Source organism: Neltuma alba, unplaced genomic scaffold (genome assembly GCF_004799145.2).
Source record: "Neltuma alba isolate B1F8T4 unplaced genomic scaffold, ASM479914v2 tig00012515_pilon, whole genome shotgun sequence".
In the NCBI taxonomy this organism is placed as follows: Eukaryota; Viridiplantae; Streptophyta; class Magnoliopsida; order Fabales; family Fabaceae; genus Neltuma; species Neltuma alba.
Genome location: NW_021636982.1, coordinates 717,638 through 743,039, shown reverse-complemented (window position 1 = coordinate 743,039; position 25,402 = coordinate 717,638). Strand labels below are relative to the sequence as shown.

Below are 25,402 nucleotides of genomic sequence, written 5' to 3'. Positions count from 1 at the left end.
GAGAGTATATAAATTAAATACTTGAAGCGTATAGTAAAAATTGGAAGGATTAGTGGAATTTGACATAACCATATTAGTTATATTTAAAAAAAGAAAGCAAAGAGGTTATGGGTGGCCACAAAATGAAGAAAACCGGGATGTCATGATGGGGTTTTGAAATTGAGGTGGTCCGTTTGGTGGGTGACCTCTACTGTCCATAAATAAATCCCTAAAACTGATGCGTGGCGGCCAGAGAGAGCTTGAGATCTCAGCTTTAACAGAACCACGTCGCAACTAATTTCGATGTTACTCCACTGGCAGTACCTTCAATTTCAGCCCAAAATATGGATTTAAAAAACACCCCCACTGGTGTCCCGTCCCATATTACCCGTCCCATTTTGAAAATATTATCAGTCACTCTGGTTCTGGTGTCACCAACATTCAACACTGTCTCAACTCTTAATACTTCTCGCTTCCCTGATCCTTAATATTAGACATATTTAACTAATTTGATTAGATTAATAAAATTAGGTAAGTTAGTTAATTATAAGAAAAGTGACATATTTTTTCTAAAATACTATAATCATTTTTCTTAATATCCCATCTCTCCCTTCTACTTGATTGTGGTTGAGGAAGTATTCATAGGGATAATTTAGAGAAAACTGATAAATACGATAAATGAGTATTATATTTAGGACCAAAACCAACTTAAAAATTAGATTCTATATTAAGAATCGGGAGGAGTACAATCTTATTTTTTTGCTTGTTCATTAAATTATGAGTCAAACTCATCCATATCTGCTTAAAATCTAACCTCATAACACGGGATAGCATATAATACATCCTTAAATCTTCCTTATGTTAATAAAAACTGGATCTAATAAAAGAAACTGGTTCTTCATAATGTATTGAACTAATATTTGAATTTTTAATTAAAAAAATGCAAATCTCTAGCCCATAATTTTTTTGGGTTTGAAAAAAGGAATCATATATATAGAATGTCAATATATTAAGAGGTAATACAAACTTTGGTCTTTTACGTTTATCTTTATTTTGGTTTTAGTCTCTTAAATTTCAAATCATAGGTTTTGGTCTTTCAAATTTCTTTTCATTTATAACATTTGTTCCTATAATCCAATAAAAATTTAGATTATTTTATCTCTTTAAGGAGACTAAGATCACAATGAGAACAAATTTAAAAGATGAAAGATTATATTAACAGATATATCAATGAAGGGAAGGAAGTGCACAGCGTCCAACAGGCAGAGTGCTTCATGCAAAAGTATGCCTACCTTAATATAATGAATGAATCAAAAATAATGAAGGATGGTAGGGAGGGAGGCGTGTGAAGCATTAAATGTAGGAAAAGGGAAGGAACCCATCAGCCAAGTGCCACCTAACCAAACATTTAGTTTTTATACGCCCATTGCCTAACTTGGAGAAACACCCAACAACATCAAATTAACAATTCTCGTAACATCAAATTGTGTTTGTGTGTGTGTGTGTGTGTCTGAATCTATACCCTCCTTCCCTTTCATTATATACATAGTTATGGCCCACACGATCGACAATTTGTTCTTCCTTTCACGCTACCAGAATTCCATTCTTCACAGATCACATTGATTATTCCATTGGACTCCTCACAAGTCGCATAGTAACAAATCACAGAACGTGGGCCTCCATCTCCTTAAATCATTATAAAATGACATATGTACATACACCGCATGTGTATATATGTAATTTCCAAAGAAAATGCGACAAAAAAGGGCTTACTCTTTCATAGCTTCTTTCATGCTCATGTGGTAGTTGGTTTTGTTTGAAATGCTCGTGCTCACTCCCTTATGTTTATCATCATAACACTAAATCTCACGTTGGTTTTCCGTTTTCTGTTATTTTTTCCAATATGGATACATGCCTCGGTTATGTCTGAGTATTGTCTGTTGATATGAATATCCGAATGACTTAGATTCGAACAATGTTCCGGCTATTTGAGGCTTGTCTTCACACACACTCAAAATTACAACTGTGTTTAAGTGGTCAAATCACATTTTTCTAAGACTGTGGGTCTGTTTGGTAATACGATGAAACTATAGTTTTGGGATCCAAATTATGGTTTGGGTCCCAAATTTGCCAAACAATGAGGGAATCAACAAGCCGCAGTTTTAGGCTAAAACCATGGTTTTGGACTTAAAACCATGGTTTCAAAAGAAGTGAATCCATTCTGCTTCTGACTCAAATTAGAGAGTATGATTGTACTTGTCAGAGTAGATCTTAATGATAATATGACTTTAACACACCCCTCACTTATTTTTTTATAAACATATTTAATCTTATTTTTTATAATATATATACACATATTAATTATTTATTAATTACATTATCTTATATATTATTAATTGTGTTGGTAAAAAATATATTATTAACAATTTTATTCATTCAAATTAAAATATATTATAAAATCCATATTTTATGTAATTATCATATTAACTTATGCCTTTTTTTAATAATTTGTACATATAAAAAATATTTCTGATAACAACTATTTAAACACTTGCACTTTATTAGAATTATTTTTTCACAAAATTTATTCTCCAGAAACTATTTTTCAAACTATGATTTGGTTTCATCCAAACTTTTATTTTGCTAGTTGGCAGATCTCCGCTGGTTTTGATAGAGGAATAATAATTTTTTTTGTTGAAATTAAAACATAGAATAATATTAAGTAATGGGCTGGCAAAAAAAAAAACATTAAGTAGATGGAATTTAATGCAGGGAAGGATTATTTTAAAAGAAAATAAAACACGGCCCGCACCTGTAGGATTTGTACTGGGGTCAGGTCTCTCTTCTTCATGTGGAGAGACGTACAAAAGACGGAGAGATAGACACGTATTGATGATAGGCAATTGGAAAATCTGTGTTTTTGTTCCTTACGTGTTCCAAATTTTGCATTATGAGCATAAAATCCTGTTGATATGGAGATTTCGTTCGCAGGAGAAATAAAAAAAATATTACAAAAAATTTAATAAAGAAGGGGGCATATCTCAAATCTTGACATAACTATCTACTACGTATTGTTTTTAACATAAGAATTAGATAATTAATTTAAAAATTTTACAAAATTAATTAAGTTGGTTAATTTTAATAAATTTGTGTTGTTTTTTTTCCTGAATTATCCTATTTAATCATGTGTATTAGCGATATCTCTTACTGAGAATGCTTTGCAATTAATAAGAATATTTTAGAGAAATCTGAGAAACAAAATGAATTGAAGTATTCGGAATAAAATTCAATGTTTAACTAGCTCTTACATTAAGGATTGGAGGTAGTACTATTTAAAACCAGGAGACTTCTTTTTTGCCAAAAATTTTAAAATAGATATGTATGTATTGTTAATTAATATTAGATGATTAAATAATCATAAAAAAAGCCACACAAGCTGTGAATAAATAATAATTTAATTCACCTTCGATTCTATGTTACTTTATTTTAGTTTATTTATGGATGAAAATGATTACAACATTGTTTCACTATCTAGTAGTAAACATGTTTTATTAAGAAATATAATTACTATTTCTGTGTATGATATTACTACCTCCGATCCTAATTACAAGAACCAATTGACTAATTTGAAAAGAGTAAAGATGTAAGTTGAGTTAGTTATTTGTCCTAAATAGATGTTGTCTTTCTTAAAATATCTTTATTAATCAAGTGTATTGATTAGAACTATTATTGTTAGAAGGGCTACTTTGGAAAAAAATATACTCCTTCGGTCCTTAATATAAGACCCATTTAACAAATTTGATTAGATTAAGGAAGTTAGGTAAGTTGGTTAATTATAAGAAAAGTGACACATTTTTCCTAAAACACCATAATCATCTTTCTTAATACCCCATTTCCCTCTTCTACTTAATTATGGTTGAAAGAGTATCTATAGGGGTAATTTAGAGAAAATTGATAAATATGAGAAATGGGTCTTATATTTAAGAGCAAAACCAACTCAAGAATTGGGTCCTATATTAAGGACCGGAAGAGTATATAAATATGAGAGCAAAGTGGATTGGGGTTTTATGTTTAGGACCAAAATAAAAGTCAAACAGGGTTTTATATTAAGGATTGGAGGTAGTATTCTTTATTTTAGTTTATATATAAGGAAGAAATATAGGTCTATGTGGACCTAAAATTTCTGGAATTGGGATAAAGATGATGGACACTGGAGGGGAAGTGAAATTAACCAACGTGAATGAGTAATGCAAAATGTCCGAGAACAGATATAAATATTAAAGAGATTGACGAATTACAAAAATAGTTATAATCATTTTAAAACTTTAAATAGGATCATTGTCTTTATTTTTTTTTTTGGGTCGGAACTTTATTTTGAATCTTATGGTCTTCTTTGAAAATACACAGATATATAACAAACTGAACATCCCAAGACGGTACAGCTTATGCTATCAGACCTAAACCGTTTTGAGAAAATGTTAAGCACAATAAACTGTAACATGGAAATTAATTTCAACCATCGTTTAATGCTAATCCAAAGAAGTTCTTTCAAAATTTTAATGTTGTTCAAGAAATGATAATGGCAAGTGCTAACAAGGTAAAACTGGTAGGCCAACAAAAATCAACAAGCTAAAATCTGGCTTATAGCTTATGAGTTACAAAAATTGGGAAAGGATCTACTTTTTTTTTTTGGGCTGATGGAAAGGATCTAATTAAAATAAAAGAAAAGAATATTGTTTTAGTATAGGCCCAAAGTCGAAGTAAAAGAATCCTTACGCTTTTTAGGCCAAGGCCTGGTTGGAACATAAGCCCACTAAAAGCCTGGTGATTGTGGGATATAAAACGGCCTTTTTGTGTAAAAAAAAAGTCCGGAAAGCGGATCCATTTGTTTGACCCTGTCATGCTCATGCTCCATCAAATTGGATCAAATATTAATTCGTAATTATTAATATTATAATAAAAACCACAAAGGAGCAACCCAGCTCTTTCCATAAAGAAAAGGCCATAATCAAAAGGCAGTGGCCTCCCTCTTGTATCACCAATGCTTTGCATTACATGTAGATAATTAAATTGGATCTTTAATTTTTGAATCTTACAGCTGATTTAAAAATTAATTACTCTTTGCCGTCTCTTATAGGAAGTTTCACCATAATCTTTGGCGTAGAGATGTCCATACTAAGAGATCATAGATTCACGATGATTATCTTTTAAGCTTAATTTGAATAAATAAATTAGGCAGCAAATTCTCTACGCTTTGTATAAATAACTGATGTCTTGTTTTTGCCAAGGCATGCATTTGAATTCTCTTCTTTTGTTGTTCTTGTAAGTTTGAACCTGCGGGAGATGAATAATTTGCAAATATTTTTTTAAGTGTTTTTTAAGTTGTGAATTTTGTTCTATTTATGTATTTTTTAAGACAATTAAGAGTGATCAATATCATTTGATACAAAATTTATTTTCAATAGGTACATAATTAGCAGCTTAGGCTTCTTTCGAAAGCCATTTTTTCGTCTCTTTTCAATAGTCAGTGTTATTTAAAAGAACTTTTTTTTTTCTGTGTGAAATAAAACTATTATAAACTAATCTTCTTTGGTGTCTAAATATAAAATTATTTTGTAATGTAATTTACACTATAAAATAAGTCTTACATTTAAGACTGAAGGAGTATAAATACTTTAAACCTAGTCATATTTGAGCATCATAAAAATTTTAATCCGCAAGGAATCGTTTTCTTGAGCACAGCCACGTGATGTTTTATTCAAATAAAGATTGTAATCGACCCAGAGAAACCAATTTCTTCAAAACTTGAAAGCAAATTCTCCAGCAAAAAAGGTCGGGAAAAGAAAAAGAAAAAGAAAAAAGAAAGAAGATAAAAAGATAAAAAAGAAAAAAAAAAACACCTTGAAAGCAAATTCCAAGGCTTCATTTTTAAGGAATTATTATTACTACGGGAAGAAATACTCCTATGATTGATTATAACTACCCAAACATGATCATATTAAAATAAAATTATAAAAAAATAATGATACTGAAATATAAGGTGATTACCATGGGAAGGCTAATTTTTGTTGCTAAAAATTGTAAAGAGTTGAAGCAAGCCGGATCATATATTGTGTCACTTCTCTTTTTTTTTATTTCAAACTTAATTACTCTCTCCGGTCTTTTCTATTAAATCATATTAACTACTTTTTTTAAGGATTAAGGAAATTAATTAAAATTAGCTAAATATTAAATTTTTTTTAAAACTTTTTAAATTTAACCTCAATGGTTAAAGCTTATTGGGAGAAAGAACAAAAAAGCCACCTTCTCATTAATAATCAGCAAGACAAAGGATTTTCTTAAAACGGGGAATAAAGTGAAGATTGATCTCTTGAGATGATTTGAGAAGAAAACCAATTTAAATTGACGCATGAATATTTTTACTGTACTAATTAATTCTGGCGCCATGTGGGGTGTTGTTAAGCAAGGATTTCATTGGAGTTTGTTTGTATTTGGATGAAACTTTTCTATCTATGATTCCTGAAGTGACTTTACCAATAACCTGTGTCGTGTGTTATATAATTGGAGTATTTCATAATGGATGGTTCTCAGACAAGATCCTTTTATTGTTGTTGTTGTTGTTTTTTTTTTTTTAATCACACGTGTACCTTTTTTGCCCACAAGAAGGGCTTCATAGATCACACACACGCAACTGTAAGTTTGAACCTGCAAGTTACTCACAAGTGATGAATAACTTGTAAATATTTTGTAAGTAGTTTCTGTTCTCTTCATGTATTTTTTAAAACAATGCAAGAGGGATCAAGATCATTTCATAAGAAATTTAGTTTCAATAAGTAAATGATTAGCAGCTTGGGCCTCTTCCGAAAGCTATTTCTTTATCTCTCTCTCTTTTCAGTAGTTGGTGTTCTTTGAAAGAACTTTTTTCTTCTGTGTAAAATGAAAATATTAAAAAATAATACTCCTCCGGTCTTTAATATAAGATCTAATTCTTAAGTTAATTTTGGTCCTAAATATAAGATCTATTTCTCATATTTATCAATTTTTTTAAATTACCTCTATAGATGCTTCCTTGACCATAATCAAGTGAGGGAGGGAGGATATTAAGAAATATGATTATGGTGTTTTAGGAAAAATATTTCATATTTCTTATAATTAACTAATTTACCTAACTTTCTCAATCTAATCAAATTAGTTAAATATGTCTTATATTAAGAACCAGAAGAGTATAAGTACTTTAAATGGATTAAGAAGCATTCAGTAGGCCCAAGTATTTTGTATTTTGTGGTGTATCCAATATTTTGAACTATTTTTTTTAAGTGTATCCAGCATCGTGAAATATTTTTTGGAGCATCCGGCCCTCTAAAATATTGTTTTAGGTGTGTTTAGTATCCTAAAATATTTTTTTGTGCATCCAACAACAAGGCAAAAAATGAAACCGACTCAGAAATTTTTTTTTTAAGTGATTTTGGGTGTCTCAAACAACCTGATGATGTTGTAATGTTTAATCTTTTCTTGAGCACAGCCACATGATATTTTATTCAAATGAAACTGACTCAGAAAAACCAATTTTTTCAAAACTTGAAAAAGCAAATTCTCTTTGGCAAAAAAATAAAAAGAAAAATCAAATTCTCCGGCCAAAAAGGGTTAAAAAAAAAAAGAAAAAGAAAGGAAGGAAGGAAGATAGAAAGAAAGAAAGAAAGAAAAAGATAAAAAGGTAAAAAAGAAAAAAAAAAGTTGAAGGCAAATTACAGGATTTCATTTTTAAGGAATTATGATTAGTGCAGATTGCCAAAGGGAATACTCCTATGATTGATTATAGCTACCCAAACATATGATCATATTAAAATAAAATTATAAAAAATAATAATATTGAAATATATGATGATTACTATGGGAAGGCTAATTTTCATTTCTAAAGATTGTACGGAGTTGAAGCAAGCTGGATCATATGTTGTTTCACTTCTCATTTTTTTAATTTCAAAATTAATTACCCTCTCCGGTCTTTTCTATTAAATCATATTAACTACTTTTTTTAAGGATGAAGGAAATTAATCAAAATTAACTAAATATTAAAATTTTTTTACAACTTTTTAAACTTAACCTTTAATAGTTATAGCTTAAAAAGGCACCTTCTCGTCAATAATTAACAAGACAAAGGATTTTCTTAAAACTAGAATAAAGTAAAGGTTGATCTCTTACGTTCGTTTGAGAAGAAAATCATTTCAATTGATGCATGAATATTTTTATTGTACCAAACTAAGAGTAAACTACTGTTCACTCTCCCACAAAATGAAACATAATGTGTTCACAACGTATAGTTGTTCTGAAAGGTTTCAGCACAATACAGATGGAATTATTAACATCTAGTTGCCTTTCTGAGAATAAATTATTATTAGGATAAGGTATTTAAGTATCTCTGACGTATTTATGAATAAGCGTCCAGCATTTAAAATTTCTTCTAACTTTATATACTCGAAAATTATTATTTCATAGCATTTCTATCCTGAATCGTTATCCGCTGTTAATTTTGACCGTTACGGACATCGGTCAAACCGCGTAATTTAACAATCAAACTTAATGGCGGATAACGGCTAACATATTTTTGCGACAAAAATAAACTTTTTGGGCATATAAAAGCAAAAAAAAAATCCACATAGATACTTTCGAGGTATTTAAGCACTTTATCCTATTATATAATATGTAGTATAACATATTTCTGGCAGTAAAAAGAAAGTAGTGAAATATATGAAAAAAAATTCAATATTCAATATATACGGTCCAATGTTTTGGCCGAAAAAATATATACGGTCCAATGGGGTTCAGATATTACCATATGCTGCGTTGGTAGGCATAGGACACGTGCTGTGGCCAAAAAAAGGCAAAGGATACGTATCTTCTAACCTTTAGACAAAACAAAGGAGATGCAAATTCTGTTTGGGTTTGTTTTTCCTTGAATATGATCAGATTTATTAGCATGCTTGCTGCAATTTACTTTTGCCTTCAGTATCAGACTCGTGCATACATATAAATGCAGGTTGTGAGCATCCTTAAAGCTTCCATGGTTTCAACATCAGCTTTGACAATTGGCCTGAAGGAATTTTTATCAAATAATATTAAAGAAGAGGGCAAAACAAAGAGTCGAAGCAGTGGCTAGTGCTTCATTTTCTCGATTCTCTCTCGTACTTCTGTCTTGTTGTTTTGAAGAAGTGTGATGGCTTATGGTAGAATAAATGATTATATAATGGTGGTGAGGTGCTCAACGTATTTGCTTTATCTAGTAATTCTCCTTCGCTTTCCTATCAATTACAGAATTTGCAACCCTCCTATTCTAGATCAAGAGAATTTCTAAAAATTTCATAAAACAGGTGGACGATTTTTTTGCCCCCTTTCAGGTGATGGGGAGCCATTTCCTTCTATGAATTTCATCCATAATCACATGGCTTAACTTTTCCATACATTGAGTGAAAATATATGGAGAAATCAGATCCCCTTTCCCCATTCCTATGTACAACTTCTGGTTCTTATCACATAATCAATTTGAAAAAATTAAGAAAATTAATTAAGTTAGTTAATTATAATAAATTTGTGTTGCCTTCTCTAAATTATCCTATTTAATAATGTGCATTAAAAATATCTTTTAGTGAGAACACCTTGCAATTAATGAGAATATTTTAGAGAAAATATTATAAATTTGAGAGACAAAGTGGATCGATATCTTATATTTAAAATCAAATTCAATCTTTAACTAGCTGTTATATTTAACCATTGTACTATGGAAATTAATTTCAACCATCGTTTAATGCTAATCCAAAGAAGTTCTTTCAAAATTTTAGTGTTGTTCAAGAAACGATAACTAACTTAACTAATTTTTATAATATACTCAAATTAGTCAACTAGTTTTTATTTTAAGGAACAGAGGTAGTATATCATAATTTATTTCCTGTTTTAGGTGATTTTATTTTTCTTCAATTATTGTAATTACCAAAGAAGAGCTAAAGAGGCGAATATACTTAATTAGCAAGAACATTTTAGGAAAGCAACACTTATTTATTAAAAATAACTGACTTAACTTATTTCTTATTTATTTAAATGAAGCCAACCCAGAAGAATCAATTTCTTCAAAACTTGAGAAAGCAAATTCTCTTTGGCAAAGAAAGAAAAAGAAAAAGCAAATTCTCTGACAAAAAGGGGTCAAAAAAGAAAAAGAAAAAGAAAAAGAAAGGAAGGAAGAAAGGGAGGAAGAAAAAGATAAAAAAGTAAAAAAAAAAAAGTTGAAAGCAAATCACAAGAGTTTATTTTTAAGGAATTTTGATAACTGCAATCTGCGGTCTGCCGAAGGAAATACTCCTATTACTGATTATAGCTACCCAAACATGATCATATTAAAATAAAATTATAAAAAATGATAATATTGAAATATACTGGGATTACTATGGGAAGACTAATTTTCATTTCTAAAGATAGTAAGAAGTTGAAGCAAGCTGGGTCATACTTCTCATTTTTTTTAATTTCAAAATTAACTGCTCTCTCCGGTCTTTTCTATTAAATCATATTAACTACCTTTTTAAGGATTAAGGAAATTAATTAAATTCACTAAATATTAAAAAAATTTGTAACCTTTTAAACTTAACCTTTAATAGTTATAGCTTAAAAAGCCACCTTCTCGTCAATCAACAAGACAAAAGATTTTCTTAAAACTGGAATAAAGTGAAGGTTGATCCCTTACGTTCGTTTGAGAAGAAAATCAATTTCAATTGACGCAAGAATATTTTTACTGTGCTAAACTAAGAGTAAACTACTCTTCACTCTCCCACAAAATGAAACATAATGTGTTCACAACATATAGTTGTTCTGAAAGGTTTCAGCACAATGCCTATGGAATTATTAACATCTAGTTGCCTTTCTGAGAATAAATTATTATTAGGATAAGGTATTTAAGTATCTTGAAGTATTTAAGAATGAGCGTCTAGCACCTAAAATTTTTTCTGACTCCTATATACTCCAAAAATATTATTTCACGGTATTTCTATCTTGAACTGTTATCCGCCGTTAATTTTGACTGTTATGGATATCAGTCATACTGTATAATTTAACAATCAAACTTAATAGGGGATAACAACTAATGTATTTTTGCTACGAAAATAAACTTTTTGGGCATATAAAAGCAAAAGAAATCCACATGAATACTTTTGAGGTATTTAAGCACTTTATCCTACTATTATTTACTTTATAATATGTAGTATAACATATTTCTGGCAGAAAAAAGAAAGTAGTGAAATATATGAAAAAAGATTCAATATTCAATATATACGGTCCAATGTTTTGGCCGAAAAAATATATACGGTCCAATGGGGTTCAGATATTACCATATGCTGCGTTGGTAGGCATAGGACATGTGCTGTGGCCAAAAAAAGGCAAAGGATATGTGCTAGTGAGGTTTTCTTTTGAATTCAGGGTCTATTTTTTTAAAAAGTTAATATAATTTTTAGTTTATCAAGTTTTCCTTTATTTTAATTTTAATCATTTAAATTTTAAACTATAGGTTTTGGTCTTTTAAGAGAATGGTGCAAGTTTGTATTGAATTATATGTATCAATATTTTAAATGAAAAGAAACTTAAAAGAGTAAAAACTGTGGTCTAAAAATTGAGGGACTAAACCAAAATGAAGACAAACTTAACAGACTAAAAATTATATTAACTTTTTTTAAAACAAAAATGTAAGATGATTTTCTCACTAATATAACTATGGTTATATTAATAAAATTCTAAACAAATATGACGATGGGTGATTTTTATGTCTTGTAATACCTGCGAGCACAACTTAAAAAATGATTTATATATTTTAAAAATTAAATATCAATATGTGATAAAAAGATTTATATTATACTAAATATATAGTATCATAATTTAATATTATTCATGTTTCAGATAATTTTAATTTTCCTCGATTATTATGAGTGCATACTTTACTTGATTGCAACCCCTAAGAAAAAGGCATTTAACAAAAAATCTTAGCGTAGCAATGAAGGCAAGAATCTTTTGACTTCGAAAAGAGTGCAGGCATTTGCTTAACGAGTAAGCCTAATTGAAAGTTGAAGAGGAAGGAATCACAAAGCCTTGGTCATATCATCTGTTTCCAATAATTCAAGAGCCCTTGTTCATAACCATAACCTCCATAACGAGAGCCACTCTCCAATAGTTCAAATAGGTTACGTCCTCGTTACAGCTTCTGAAGCATTTGCTGGATCTGGTGGGTTAATAATATTGCTCCCATGGCTTCAACTGCTATTCCGGAACAAATTTCATTGAGAGTTGTTGTGGACAAAGAGCAAAACAGAGTGCTCTATGCTGAAGCAGGGAAGGATTTTGTGGATATTCTTTTAAGCTTCTTGACACTGCCACTGGGAACTATCGCAAGACTTGTTAGTAAGGATTCAACCACGAAGCCTTGTCGATTCGGATGCATAAGCTCACTCTATGAAAGTGTGGGGAATCTGGACCCCATGTATTTGAATTCAGAGACATGCAAACAAATGCTGCTTCAGCCATGGAACTCAATGGAATGTTATAATCGAAACCTCAAACTCAACATTGATGACACTGAGCCAACCAAGTATTATGCTTGTAAACGTTGTCTTTTTGGAGTAGATGGTTCTCTGGTGAGCACTTCCAAGAATATGAAATGCAAGTGTGGGGGGGATTTTACGCTCCTTCTGAACCCTAGCAAAACGCTCTCATGCAGTCCTCTGTTAAGTGGATCCGATAAAAACGCGAGCGGTGATGCTGGAGGTAATAATTGCAATGCATTTTATATTTTTTGTTATCCTTATTAAACAAACCATATTTGATTCAATTATTAATATTTTTCTTTCAGACCTTGTCCAAAATGCAGATAATACATGGGAAGGCTATGTAAAGGAGACTGCATCTTTTATTATTTCTGACGATCTATCTGTAACTCCTGCTAATCTCAATACAACATTGTGTCTGCTAAAGAATCTTCGCTCTGAATGTCCACCGGAGGAATCCACTATGGTTCTTAGTTCAAATGAGGTTGAGTTCTGGAAACATTAACTATATCTTATTTTCTTTATATCACATCACCTCATGTTTTAATTTATTATGTTTTCGAAGATTTTGGACCTACTCAAGTCCTTGTTGATCTCCAAGACGGCACTTACAGATTCATTGTTAAGGAAGGAGCACAACCTTGTGCATTCCGAAACCTCGTTCAAGATGACTGATGAGAGACAAGGCAGAGAGAGCATTGGGACGACGAAGATTAAGGTATTGATGTCAAAATCGAAGTCCAAGATATTGTTTGCTGAAGTTGAGGAAGATTTCGTAGACCAGCTTTTAAGTTTCTTGACATTCCCAATAGGAGCTGTGGAGAGAGTTTTAGAAGGAAACTCTGGGTTGGTGTGTGTCAATAATTTATATAATAGTTTGAGCAACTTTGATTCAACCAGGCATTTGAAGTCGGAGAAGATGAACAATGTGTTCGCCAGCCTGAAGGTAGCCCCATATTTTAAAGCGAGTAACCAGATGTTACCTATCGATGAAATGAAGTATCCGTCAAAGTTAAGTTGTTGTTGGAAGGGTGGTCCATTTTATTTGACTGCCGATACAAATTTGTATAGTCAATTTTTTGTGAGAGAAGTAAGAATGTGCGATCCTAAGTCTACAACAGCGGAGGAAAAATCAGGCAAAGGATATGCCAAGGGTGGAACCACGTTCATGGTTGCCGACGACTTGTCTGTGAAACCTTTATCATCTCGCGATGTTTTATCATCTTTACTAACTGAATTCAAGGTGCCTTACGATGACTTGGAGCAAAGAACAATCTGCATTGGCGTACAAGAGGTGCGTATCTTCTAACCTTTAGAAAGACAAATTAAAGGAGATGCAAATTTTGTTTAGGTCGAAAAAAACAAGAAGTTTAATGGTTTGGGGTTTTCTTTTGTTATTTTCTTTCCTTTTGCTGTGAATATGATCAGATTTATTTGCATCCTTGCCGCAATCTTTTTTTGCCTTCTGTATCAGACTCATGCATACATACAAATGCAGGTTCTGAGCATCCTCAAAGCTTCCATGGTTTCAACATCAGCTTTGACAATTGGCCTGAAGGAATTTTTATCGAACAATATTAAAGAAGAAGATGAAACAGAGACGGAAAGCAGAAACATAACCGTTGGCTAAATAGAAGCCGGAGAGCAACGTCCTTCAATTTCTTGACTCTTTTTCAGACTTTTGCCTTGTTGTTTTGTTTTGAAAAAGTGTGATGGCTTGTGATTGAATCAATAATTATATAACGGTGGTTTACTGCTCTTTAACAAGTCCTCTTAACAAAATCAGCAAGTCCTCTTCTCATATCCAAGTAATTAGCCCAGATAAATTTTTACCATCTAATTATCATTTGAATACACTACACAGTGTATATTTAAAATGAGACGAAAATAAAGTGTACGATGGTAGTGAATTAAGTATGGATTATCTACATGGTCAACTTAATTGAATTATGCATATTGTCCATCTATGGTGCAAATTGACGACGTAGCGGTGTGTGTATGTGGCTGTAGTTGAGATGCTTGGGTTTGTGCACTGTAAAGGGACACAAATGATTATTTTTATATAAGATTAATTGAAATCCATATTTATTTTGTTAACTTTCGAGCATGCTAAAAAGAAATTTGAAATATTTTTATTTTTATATTATGTATAAAATTAAAAAATGATAACACTCACATAATTGAAATTGAATTGAAATATTTTTATGTTGCAAAATAATTATTGTTTTGGAATTTAAAAAAATAAATTTCTCTTTAAAACTAAATTAAAGAGTTAATTATTTTTGTACAAATTCTCTTCATAACAACCCTTGATTTAAAGGGGAGATGGAGAACACCAAGAAGATAATTAAAGATTTAATATGATAATATTTTAACTAGACGTAATCTGAAATATTTTAATAATCTAAACTATTTAATAATTTTTATATAATTTTAATTTTAATATTAAACTATAATTAGGGAATATGACAGAAAAATGACAAATGAATTTCATAATGCCAAAAACATTTCCTGAATTTGAAAAATCTCAATTTAGTCATAAGAGACTAATTTGGCATTTATAAGTTTGCTTAAATGACCATATAGTCCTTCATTTTATTTATTGTTTTTAAAATTCCAAAGCTCCCATTGACCGGCTAGTCGTCAGAGCTCTAGTGATGGCAGTCATCGAAGCTCCGACGACTGGCCAACAATTGGTCACCAAAGCTGCGGTAGTCGAGAGCAATTTTTTTAAAATTTTTTACAACTTTAGTATAACGGCTAATAACTTTTGTAACACTATTAATAATTTCAATATAGCAGTTAACAACAGGATTTCTAGGAAATTCAACAAGCTCTAGTAACCGGAAACAATTTTTTTGAAAATTTTTATAATTTCAGTATAACGGTTAACAAATTTTATAACGCTATTAACAATTTCAATATAGCAGTTAACAACAGGTTTTCTAGAAAATTCAACAATTGGTCGTCGGAGTTCCGGCAGTTGGAAACAATTTGTTTGAAAATTTTCACAATTTCAGTATAACGATTAATAACTTTTGTAACGCTATTAACAATAAGTTTTTTGAGAAATTCAAAAAGTAGTAATTTTGCAACTTTAGTAATGCCGTTAACAAGTTCTGTAACTTTATTAACAACTTCGATATAGCGTTTAACAACATGTTTTCTTAAAAATAAAAAAGGCATGTTTTCTTACAAATTGTAAAAATGCTACTTTTTAAATTTTTCGAAAAATTTGTTGTTAAGTACTCTATTGAAGTTATTAATAACATTACAAAAGTTGTTATAAAAGTTGTTAACTGTTATACTGAAGTTGTAAAAATTTTTTAAAAAATTGTTTTTTGCTGTCGGAGCTCCAACGACCAATTATTGAATTGTTTGAAAAACTTGTTAACTGTTATACTGAAATTGTTAATAGCATTACAAAAGTTGTTAACCATTATACTGAAGTTGTAAAAATTTTCAAAAAAAAATTTTTAGCCGCCGGAGCTTGTTGAATTTCTCAGAAAACCTGTTATTAACTGTTATACTGAAGTTGTTAATAGTGTTACAAAAGTTGTTAACTGTTACACTAAAGTTGTAAAAAAATTTTAAAAAATTATTTCCAACTACTAGAGTTCTGGCGACTAATTGTTGGCCGATCATTGGAGAGCTCTGGGAACCAATTGTCAACTGGTCATCGGAGTTCCAGTGAACAGCTGGCCAGTGGGGCTTTAGTATTTTAAAAACAATAAATAAAATAAAACGTAATATGGTCATTTCAACAAACTTATAAATGTCAAATTAGTTTTTTGTGACGAAATTGAAATTTCTCAAATTTAGGATATGTTTTTGGTATTACGAAGTTTATTTGTTTTTTTTTTTGTCATTTTCCCCTATAGTTATTCTAAAAAGGAATAGTTGAGAGTTGCGCGTTAGGCGGAGCCAATCTGAATTCCAAAAAGCGTAGCCTCATTGGCAAATTAAATTTCTTCGTTCTCAATGACAGTGCAGATTAATGGCATTTGTTTGGGACAAAAAGGATCAGCCCAATCGAAAGTGGAACAACAAATTAAATATTCCTCTGCCTATTATTCCTCCAAGTGTCCAGCGTGGTTGTGCTTATGCAAGACATCAATGGTTGAGAATTATAAAGCCTTCTGCCACTCAGCTCTTCTTTTCGGCCTCTCTTGTTGAGTGGGTTTCTATGAATCTGAAACAGGATTTTGCTTCTAACGGGAACACTGAAGGGAGTCTCACCTGGGGAGTTGCAATTGGCGAAATGAATTCATTTATCAAGATAATTTTCAGAAACCTCTTGAACCAGCCATTATGATTTTAAATACCCGTCACAAATTCATTATGAGGAAAGATCATTTACAGTGTGATGTTAGTACTGCTATCTCTCATGCTAAGCAGTGGATTCCACCTCCTCCAACTACTGCAAAATTAAATGTCCATGGGGCTACATCTGAAATTTCAAAGTCTACTGCTTGTGGTGGTGTTTTTAGAGATTATCAAGGTAATTGGATTGCTGGATTCTCAAATTATCTTGGGAATTATAGTGCCCATGACGCAAAAGAATAGGCAATGCTTAAGGGACTCAGAAACATTATAGTAGAATCTAATAGCAAGATACTCATTAATGCACTGTTAGGGTGTGTTTGGTTGGAAAGATAGGTAGGGGAGGGGAGTCCCTCCCCTCATTCGGTTAAGCTTCCCCCTAAAATTAGAGTTTTTCGAAGGGATCTCATCCTTTTGTGATATTTTATTAATGCCTATAAAATACTCCATCCGTTCCTTATTATAAGAGACAAATAACCGAATTACGTTGATCAAAAAAGCAGTTAAAATTAGTTAAGAACAATCAATATAATTTTTTTCTAAAAATGCCCTCATTAATAAGGAGAGAGAGCATGAAAGAGAATAATTAAATTATTGAAAAAAAGAGAAGTGAGAGGAAGAGAGAGTGTGAGTTGAAGACAATAAATATGGGTAAAATAGGAAATCAACACAAAAAAGTAGAGACAACTTTTAAGTGTCTCTTATATATAGGAACATGCCATAAGCATCAGATGTCTCTTATAATAAGGAACGGAGGAGTATATTATTATAATATTTATTTTAGATAAAAGTATATTATCATAAGAAAAATAAAAAAATAAATATTATTATAATAAAAACTAATTTAAAATAAAAAAATATTATTGCAATGAAAAATTATATTATTACAAAATGAATTAATTTTTACAAATATATTATGTTGTTAATTAAAATATATTTTAAAGTTGGGAAAAAATAGAAAAGGAAAAAATTTCATTTTTTTTTGGAGCATATAAAATGTATTAATTTGATTATTTAAATTATATTATTATATTTACTAAAATAAAAAATTACCGCGATAATTTTAAAATACACATATTATGATAAGACCAAATATTTATTGAATTATATAATTTGAAATAAGATGTAAATGAGTTTGTATAATATATAAATAAAACTATGAACTAATATGTAAGGGTAAAATAGTAAATTAATTGTTACTATCCCTCTCTTCTCTCGAACCAAATAAGGCATTATTGAATATCCCTCTCTCTTTTTTCTTTTCTTTTTTTCCCAATCAAACCAAATGAAGTAAGATTAAAACCTCTCCCATCCTCCCTTAACCCACCCTCTCCTCTCTCCCCTACCCTTCCCTCAAACCAAACAGCCCCGTAGAGAAGCATAGCTTAAATGCCCCTTGCGCTTCTACCCTGCTGGACATTAAACAGTATTTATTGAGGAGCCGGCAGGTACAATTTTCTTGTGTTGTTTCGGCAATGGTAATGTTGCTTTTGGACTCAGCTTTATTAAATTATTAGTGCTTATTGTTGGCTCCATGTATTTTTTTTTTAATTCCTAGTAAATTAATCATTTTGACTTTTATTTTATATTGGCTTAGTACTAATCAACAAACATACTTTCCCTGACGATATATGTTAATCTTTTCTAGGGCATGCATAAGGTAGATCTTTTTCATTTTTTTGGTTTTTAATTAGTACATCACTCTATCTTCTAATAAATCTCCAACTTTTTAGACAAATTACCATTTTGTTCTGTTAGACAATCTAAAAAGATATGACTATATTCACATAAATGAAGAGCCACACGTAATAACATATTTTATATATCATAATTTAATCAGAAGACGCGTCTTGATGGGTACAATTTATAGCTTTTATTATGAACAGTTCCCATTGAATTTTAACAATTACTATCTTTGGTTCTTAATATAAAAAGTTAGTTGACTAATTTGAATAGAATAAGAAAATTAATTAAATTAGTTATTTGTAATAAATATGTGTCGTCTTTCTTACAATATTCTTACGAATTAAGTATATTGGCTAAAACTATCATTACTATGAAGATTATCTTAGAAAAAATAGATAAATATGGAAAACAAAGTGAATTAGAATTTTATATTTAGAATCAAAATAAAAGTCAAACGAGTTTTAATATTTTATATATTAATATATAATTCTTTGTTTTTGGTGTATACCACTGTACAATTTTAAAATTGCCGATCAACAATGATATAAAGGTTTAAAAAAAAAACAACAATGATATCGAGAAAAACCGAACCAATCTAATCCAAACCAAATCACAATAGGAAATTAAACAACGTAAAATACAATATCATTAAGAATTAAAAAAATGGTAACAATAATTTTAAATGATAAATATATTTTGAATTTTGACTCTGAGCCAGCGTCTTCTCCATTGGGAAGTTCACTCTCTCCTCCTCCGCTATTCAAAAAGCTTCTCGGTCCCCTTGGATTCTCTGCAAATCCGAAATGTCGATCGCCATAGTAGACCACGCCCTTCCCCACGACACTCACAATCTCTACGATGTTTCCTTCTAGACTCACAACATTCACACACTGCTCACTTCTTCCCCTTCCATGGTCGATTCCTGGCTCTCCGAAACCCCCAATCTCCATTCCCTTCTACATTGTGCCAGTGCTTGTTGATCTCCAAGACGGCACTCACAGATTCATTATTAAGAAAGGAGCACAACGTCGTGCATTCTGAAACCTCGTTCAAGATAACTGATGAGAGACAAGGTAGAGAGAGCACTGGCATAATGAAGATGAAGGTATTGATGTCAAAATTGAAATCCAAGATATTGTTTGCTCAGGTTAAGGAAGATTTCATGGATTAGCTTCTTAGTTTCTTGACATTCCCAGTAGGAGCAGTAGAAAAAGTTTTAGAAGGAAACTCTGGGGTGGTGTGTGTCGACAAATTATATAATAGTTTGTTCAATTTTGATTCAACCATAGACTTGAGGTCAGAGAAGCTGAAAAACGTGTTTGCCAACCGCATGATAGCCCCATATTTTAATGTTGATAACCAGATGTTACCTATCGATAAACTAAAGTATCTGTCTGAGTTAAGTGTTTGTTCTAACCAACGTGATGCTGGTCCATATTATTTGACTGCTGATGCAAGTTTGTATCTCCGTGTTGTGACAAGAGTAAGAATGTGTGACCATAAGCCTCCAATAGCGGAGAGGAAATCAAGCAATGGATATGCAAAGAGCAGAACGAAGTTCATGGTTGCTGATGACCTCTCTGTGAAACCCTTTTCATCTCACCATGTTCTGTCATCCTTGTTAACTGAATTATTGAAGGTGCCTCACCATGACTTGGAAGAAAGAACAATCCGCATTGGGGCACAAGAGGTGCGTATCTTCTAACCTTTAGACAAAACAAAGGAGATGCAAATTCTGTTTGGAACCAAAAAACAAGAAGTTATATGGGGGGGTTTGTTTTCCCTTGAATATGATCAGATTTATTAGCATGCTTGCTGCAATTTACTTTTGCCTTCAGTGTCAGACTCATGCATACAAATGCAGGTTCTTAGCATCCTTGCTTCCATGGTTTCAACATCAGCTTTGACAATTGGCCTGAAGGAATTTTTATCAAATAATATTAAAGAAGAGGGCGAAATAGAGACGCGAAGCAGTGGCTAGTGCTTCAAATTCTCGATTCTCTCTTGTACTTCTGTCTTCTTGTTTTGAAGAAGTGTGATGGCTTATGGTAGAATAAATAATTATATAATGGTGGTTTGGTGCTTAACGTATTTGCTTTATCTAGTACAGAATTTGCAACCCCCCTATTCTAGATCAAAAGAATTTCTAACATTTTCATAAAACAAGTGGACGATTTTTTTTCCCCCTTCTAGGTGATGGGGAGCCATTTCCTTCTATGAATTTCATCCATAATCACATGGCGTAACTTTTCCATGCAAAGAGTGAAAATATATGGAGAAATCAGATCCCCTTTCCCCATTCCCATGTACGACTATATACAACTTCTGGTTCTTGTTACATAACCAATTTGAAAAAAATTAAAAAAATTAATTAAATTAGTTAATTAATTATAATAAATTTGTGTTGCCTTCTCTAAATTATCCTATTTAATCATGTGCATTAAAAATATCTTTTAGTGAGAACACCTTGCAATTAATGAGAATATTTTAGAGAAATATTATAAATTTGAGAGACAAAATGGACTAATATCTTATATTTAGAATCAAATTCAATCTTCAACTAGCTTTTATATTCAACCATCATAATATGGAAATTAATTTCAACCATCGTTTAGTGCTAATTCCAAGAAGTTCTTTCAAAATTTTAATGTTGTTCAAGAAATGATAACTAACTTAACTAATTTTTATAATATATTCAAATTAATTAATTAGTTTTTATTTTAAGGAACAGAGGTAGTATATCATAATTTATTTCCTGTTCTAGGTGACTTTGTTTTTCTTCAATTATTGTAATTACCAGAGAAGAGCTAAAGAGGCGAATATACTTAATTAGCAATGATATTTTATAAAAGAGAACACTTATTTATTACAAATAACTGATTTAATTTATTTCCTATTTATTTAAATGAAACTGACCCAGAAAAATCAATTTCTTCAAAACTTGAAAAAGCAAATTTTTTTTGACAAAAAAAAAAGCAAATTCGCTGGCAAAAAGGGGTAAGAAAGAAAAAGAAAAAGAAAGGAAAGAAGAAAAAGATAAAAAAGAAAAAAAGAAAAAAAAAAGTTGAAAGCAAATTACAAGACTTTATTTTTAAGGAATTATGATTACTGCTATCTGCGGTCTATCGAAGGAAATACTCCTATTACTGATTATAGCTACCCAAACATGATCATATTAAAATAAAATTATAAAAAATAATAATATTGAAATATACAGTGATACTGTGGGAAGGCTAATTTTCATTTCTAAAGATAGTAAGAAGTTAAAGCAAGCTGGATCATACTTCTCATTTTTTTATTTCAAAATTAAGTACTCTCTCCGGTCTTTTCTATTAAATCATATTAACTACTTTTTTAAGGATTAAGGAAATTAATTAAATTAACTAAATATTAAAAAAATTTACAACTTTTTAAACTTAACCTTTAATAGTTATAGCTTAAAAAGCCACCTTCTGTATCAAACTCATGCATACAAATGCAGGTTATGAGCATCGTTAAAGCTTCCATGGTTTCAACGTCAGCTTTGACAATTGGCCTGAAGGAATTTTTATCAAATAATATTAAAGAAGAGGGCGAAACGAAGACGCAAAGCAGAAACATAACTGTCGGCTAGTGCTTCAATTTCTTGATTCTCTTTCGTTCTTCTGCCTTGTTGTTTTGTTTTGAAGAAGTGTGATGGCTTATGGTAGAATAAATAATTATATAATGGTGGTTTGGTGCTCAACGTATTTGCTTTATCTAGCAATTCTCCTTCACTTTCCTATCAATTACAGAATTTGCAACCCCCTATTCTAGATCAAAAGAATTTCTAAAAATTTCATAAAACAGGTGAACGATCTTTTTTTCCTTTTTCTGTTTTTTTTTTCTCCTTTCAGGTGATGGGGAGCCATTTCATTCTATGAATTTCATCCATAATCACATGGCTTAACTTTTCTATACATAGAGTGAAAATATATAGAGTAATCAGATCCTCTTTCCCCATTCCTACGTACAACTATGTACAACTTGAGATTCTTATTACTCCTCCGGTCCTTATTATAAGACCCAATTTGACTTTTTATTTGGTCCTAATTATAAGACCCAATCCATTTTCTCTCTTATATTTATGCATTTTTTTCCAAGATAATCCTTCTAATAATGATAGTTTTAGCCAATATACTTAATTAGCAAGAATATTTTAGGAATAACAACACTTATTTATTATAAATAACCAACTTAACTTACTTCCTTAATCTCCTCAAATAAGTCAATTGGGTCTTATAATTAGGACCGGAGGAGTAGATAACTAGTTTGAAAAAATTTAAAAAATTAATTAAATTAGTTAATTGTAATAAATTTGTATTGCGTTTTCTAAATTATCCTATTTAATTATGTGCATTAAAAATATCCCTTAGTGAGAACACCTTGCAATTAATGAGAATATTTTAGAGAAAATATTATAAATTTGATAAACAAAGTGGATTAAGGTCTTATATTTAAAATCAAATTTAATTTTTAACTAACTCTTATATTAAAGACGGGATGCAGTAATATTGAAAATCATGAGACCTTTTTTTTTAACCAAAAATTTAAAATAGATATGTATATATTGTTAATTAATTTGATATGATGAAATAATGATAAAAAAGCGACACGAGCTGTGAATAAATAATAATTTAATTCACCTTCGATTCTATGTTACTCTATTTTAATTTATTTATGGATGATAATGATTATAACATTGTTTCATCATCTAGTAGTATACATGTTTTATTAAGAAATATAATTATTATTTCTGTGTATGAAATTATTCTTTATTTTATTTCTTATTTCATTTTATTTTATACATAAGGAAGAAATATAAGTCTATGTGGACCTCAAATCTCTGGAATTGGGATAAAGTTGATGGACACTGGAGAGGAAGTCAAATTAACCAACGTGAATGGCTAATGCAAAATGTCCAGGAACACATAAATATTAAAGATATTGATGAATTACACAAATACTTATAATCATTTTAAAACTTTAAATACGATCATTAACTTTTTTTCTTTGGCCAGAACTTTATTTTGAATCTTATGGTCTTCTTCGAAGATATACAAATATAAAACAAATTGAACATCCCAACATGGTACAGCTTATTCTATGAGACCTAAACCGTTTTGAGAAAATGTTGAGCATAATAAACTGTAACATGGAAATTAATTTCAACCATCGGTTAATGCGAATCCAAAAGAAGTTCTTTCAAAATTTTAATGTTGTTCAAGAAATGATAATGAGAAGTGCTGACAACAAATTAAAACTGGTGGGCCAAAAAATCAACAAGCTAAAATCTGGCGTATAAGTTACAAAAATTGGGAAAGGATCTAATTAAAATAAAAGACAAGGACACAATCGTTTTCGTTTAGGCCCAAACTCCAACAAAGAAAGTCCTTATTTTTTGGGGTCAAAATCAGTCAAAAAGTTTAAAGGCCTGGTTGGAACATAAGCCCAGTAAAAAAGTCTACCTGTGATTATGGAATACAAATCCAGCCTCTCTTTTTTTTATAAAAAAAAGCCGTCCTGAAAACGGATCCATTTGTTTAACCCAGTCATACTCCATCAAACTGGATCAAATATTAATTATTAATTATTAATATTATAATAAAAACCATAAAGGAGCAACCCAACTCTTTCCATAAAGAAAAGGCCATAATTAAAAGCCAGTGACCGATAAGGGTTGGGTTTAATAGAAGAGGCTAATTTTTTATAACGTGGCAAACTAAGGTTTAAATTTCCACTAGGACAAGTATCCACATTCAGAGCTTGATAGTATTTTGAATAGGATTACCTCTAATAAAATAATGCCTATGTTTTAGCAAAAAAAAAAAAAAGACAGCAGCTTCCCTCTTGTACCACCAATGCTTTGCATTACATGTAAATGATTAAATTGGATCTTTAATTTTTGAGTCTTACATCTGATTTAAAAATTAATTACTCTTCGCCGTCTCTTATGGGAAATCTCACCATAATCTTTGGCATAAAAATGTCCATACTAAGAGATTATAGATTCACGATGATGATCTTTTAAGCTTAATTTGAATAAATAAATTAGGCAGCAAATCCTCTACGCTTTGTATAAATTAGTCCTCTTTGGCAAGTTGTTCAATTTCCTTGTGTTGTTTCGGCAATGGTAATGTTGCTTTTGGACTCAGCTTTATTAAATTATTAGTGCTTATTGTTGGTTCCACATATATTGCCTTTCTCCATGTATTTTTTTTAAAATATTATTCCTAGTAAAGTAATCATTTTAACTTTTATTTTTATTGGCTTAGTACTAATCAACAAACATACTTTCACTAACAATATATGCGAACCATTTCTAGTGGATGCATGAGGTAGATCATTTTCTTTTCTTTTTTTGGTTTTTTAATCAGTCCATCACTCTAACTGCTAATAAATCTCCAACTTTTTAGCCAAATTACCATTTTTTGGTGTTAGACAATCTAAAAAGATTTGACTATATTCACGTAAATGAAGAGCCATACGTAATAAACATATTTTATATATCATAATTTAATCAGAAGACGCGTCTCCATGGGCATAATTTATAGTTTTTATTATGAACAGTTCCTATTGAATTTTAATAATTACTACTTTGGTCCTTAATATATAAACCAATCTAATCCAAATCAAATCAAAATAGGAAAACAACGTAAAATACAATATCATTAAGAATTTTAAAAAATGGTAACAATAATTTTAAATGATAAATATATTTTGAATTTTGACTCTGAGCCAGCGTCGTCTCCATTGGGAAGTCCACTCTCTCCTCCTCCGCTATTCAAGAAGCTTCACGGTCCCCTTGGTTTCTCTGCAAATCTGAA

At 30.6% G+C, this 25,402-nt stretch overlaps 1 protein-coding gene across 1 annotated transcript; it reads left to right on the top strand.

The window, feature by feature from the left end:
- The first annotated feature begins 12,187 nt into the window (after positions 1-12,187).
- Positions 12,188-14,178, top strand: LOC114727961 (uncharacterized). The gene is made up of 4 exons (XM_028914750.1): positions 12,188-12,768; positions 12,854-13,032; positions 13,114-13,842; positions 14,047-14,178. The coding sequence occupies exons 1-4, from the start codon at positions 12,252-12,254 to the stop codon at positions 14,176-14,178; spliced, it is 1,557 nt and encodes a 518-aa protein (XP_028770583.1). The 5' UTR covers positions 12,188-12,251.
- The last annotated feature ends 11,224 nt before the right edge of the window (positions 14,179-25,402 follow it).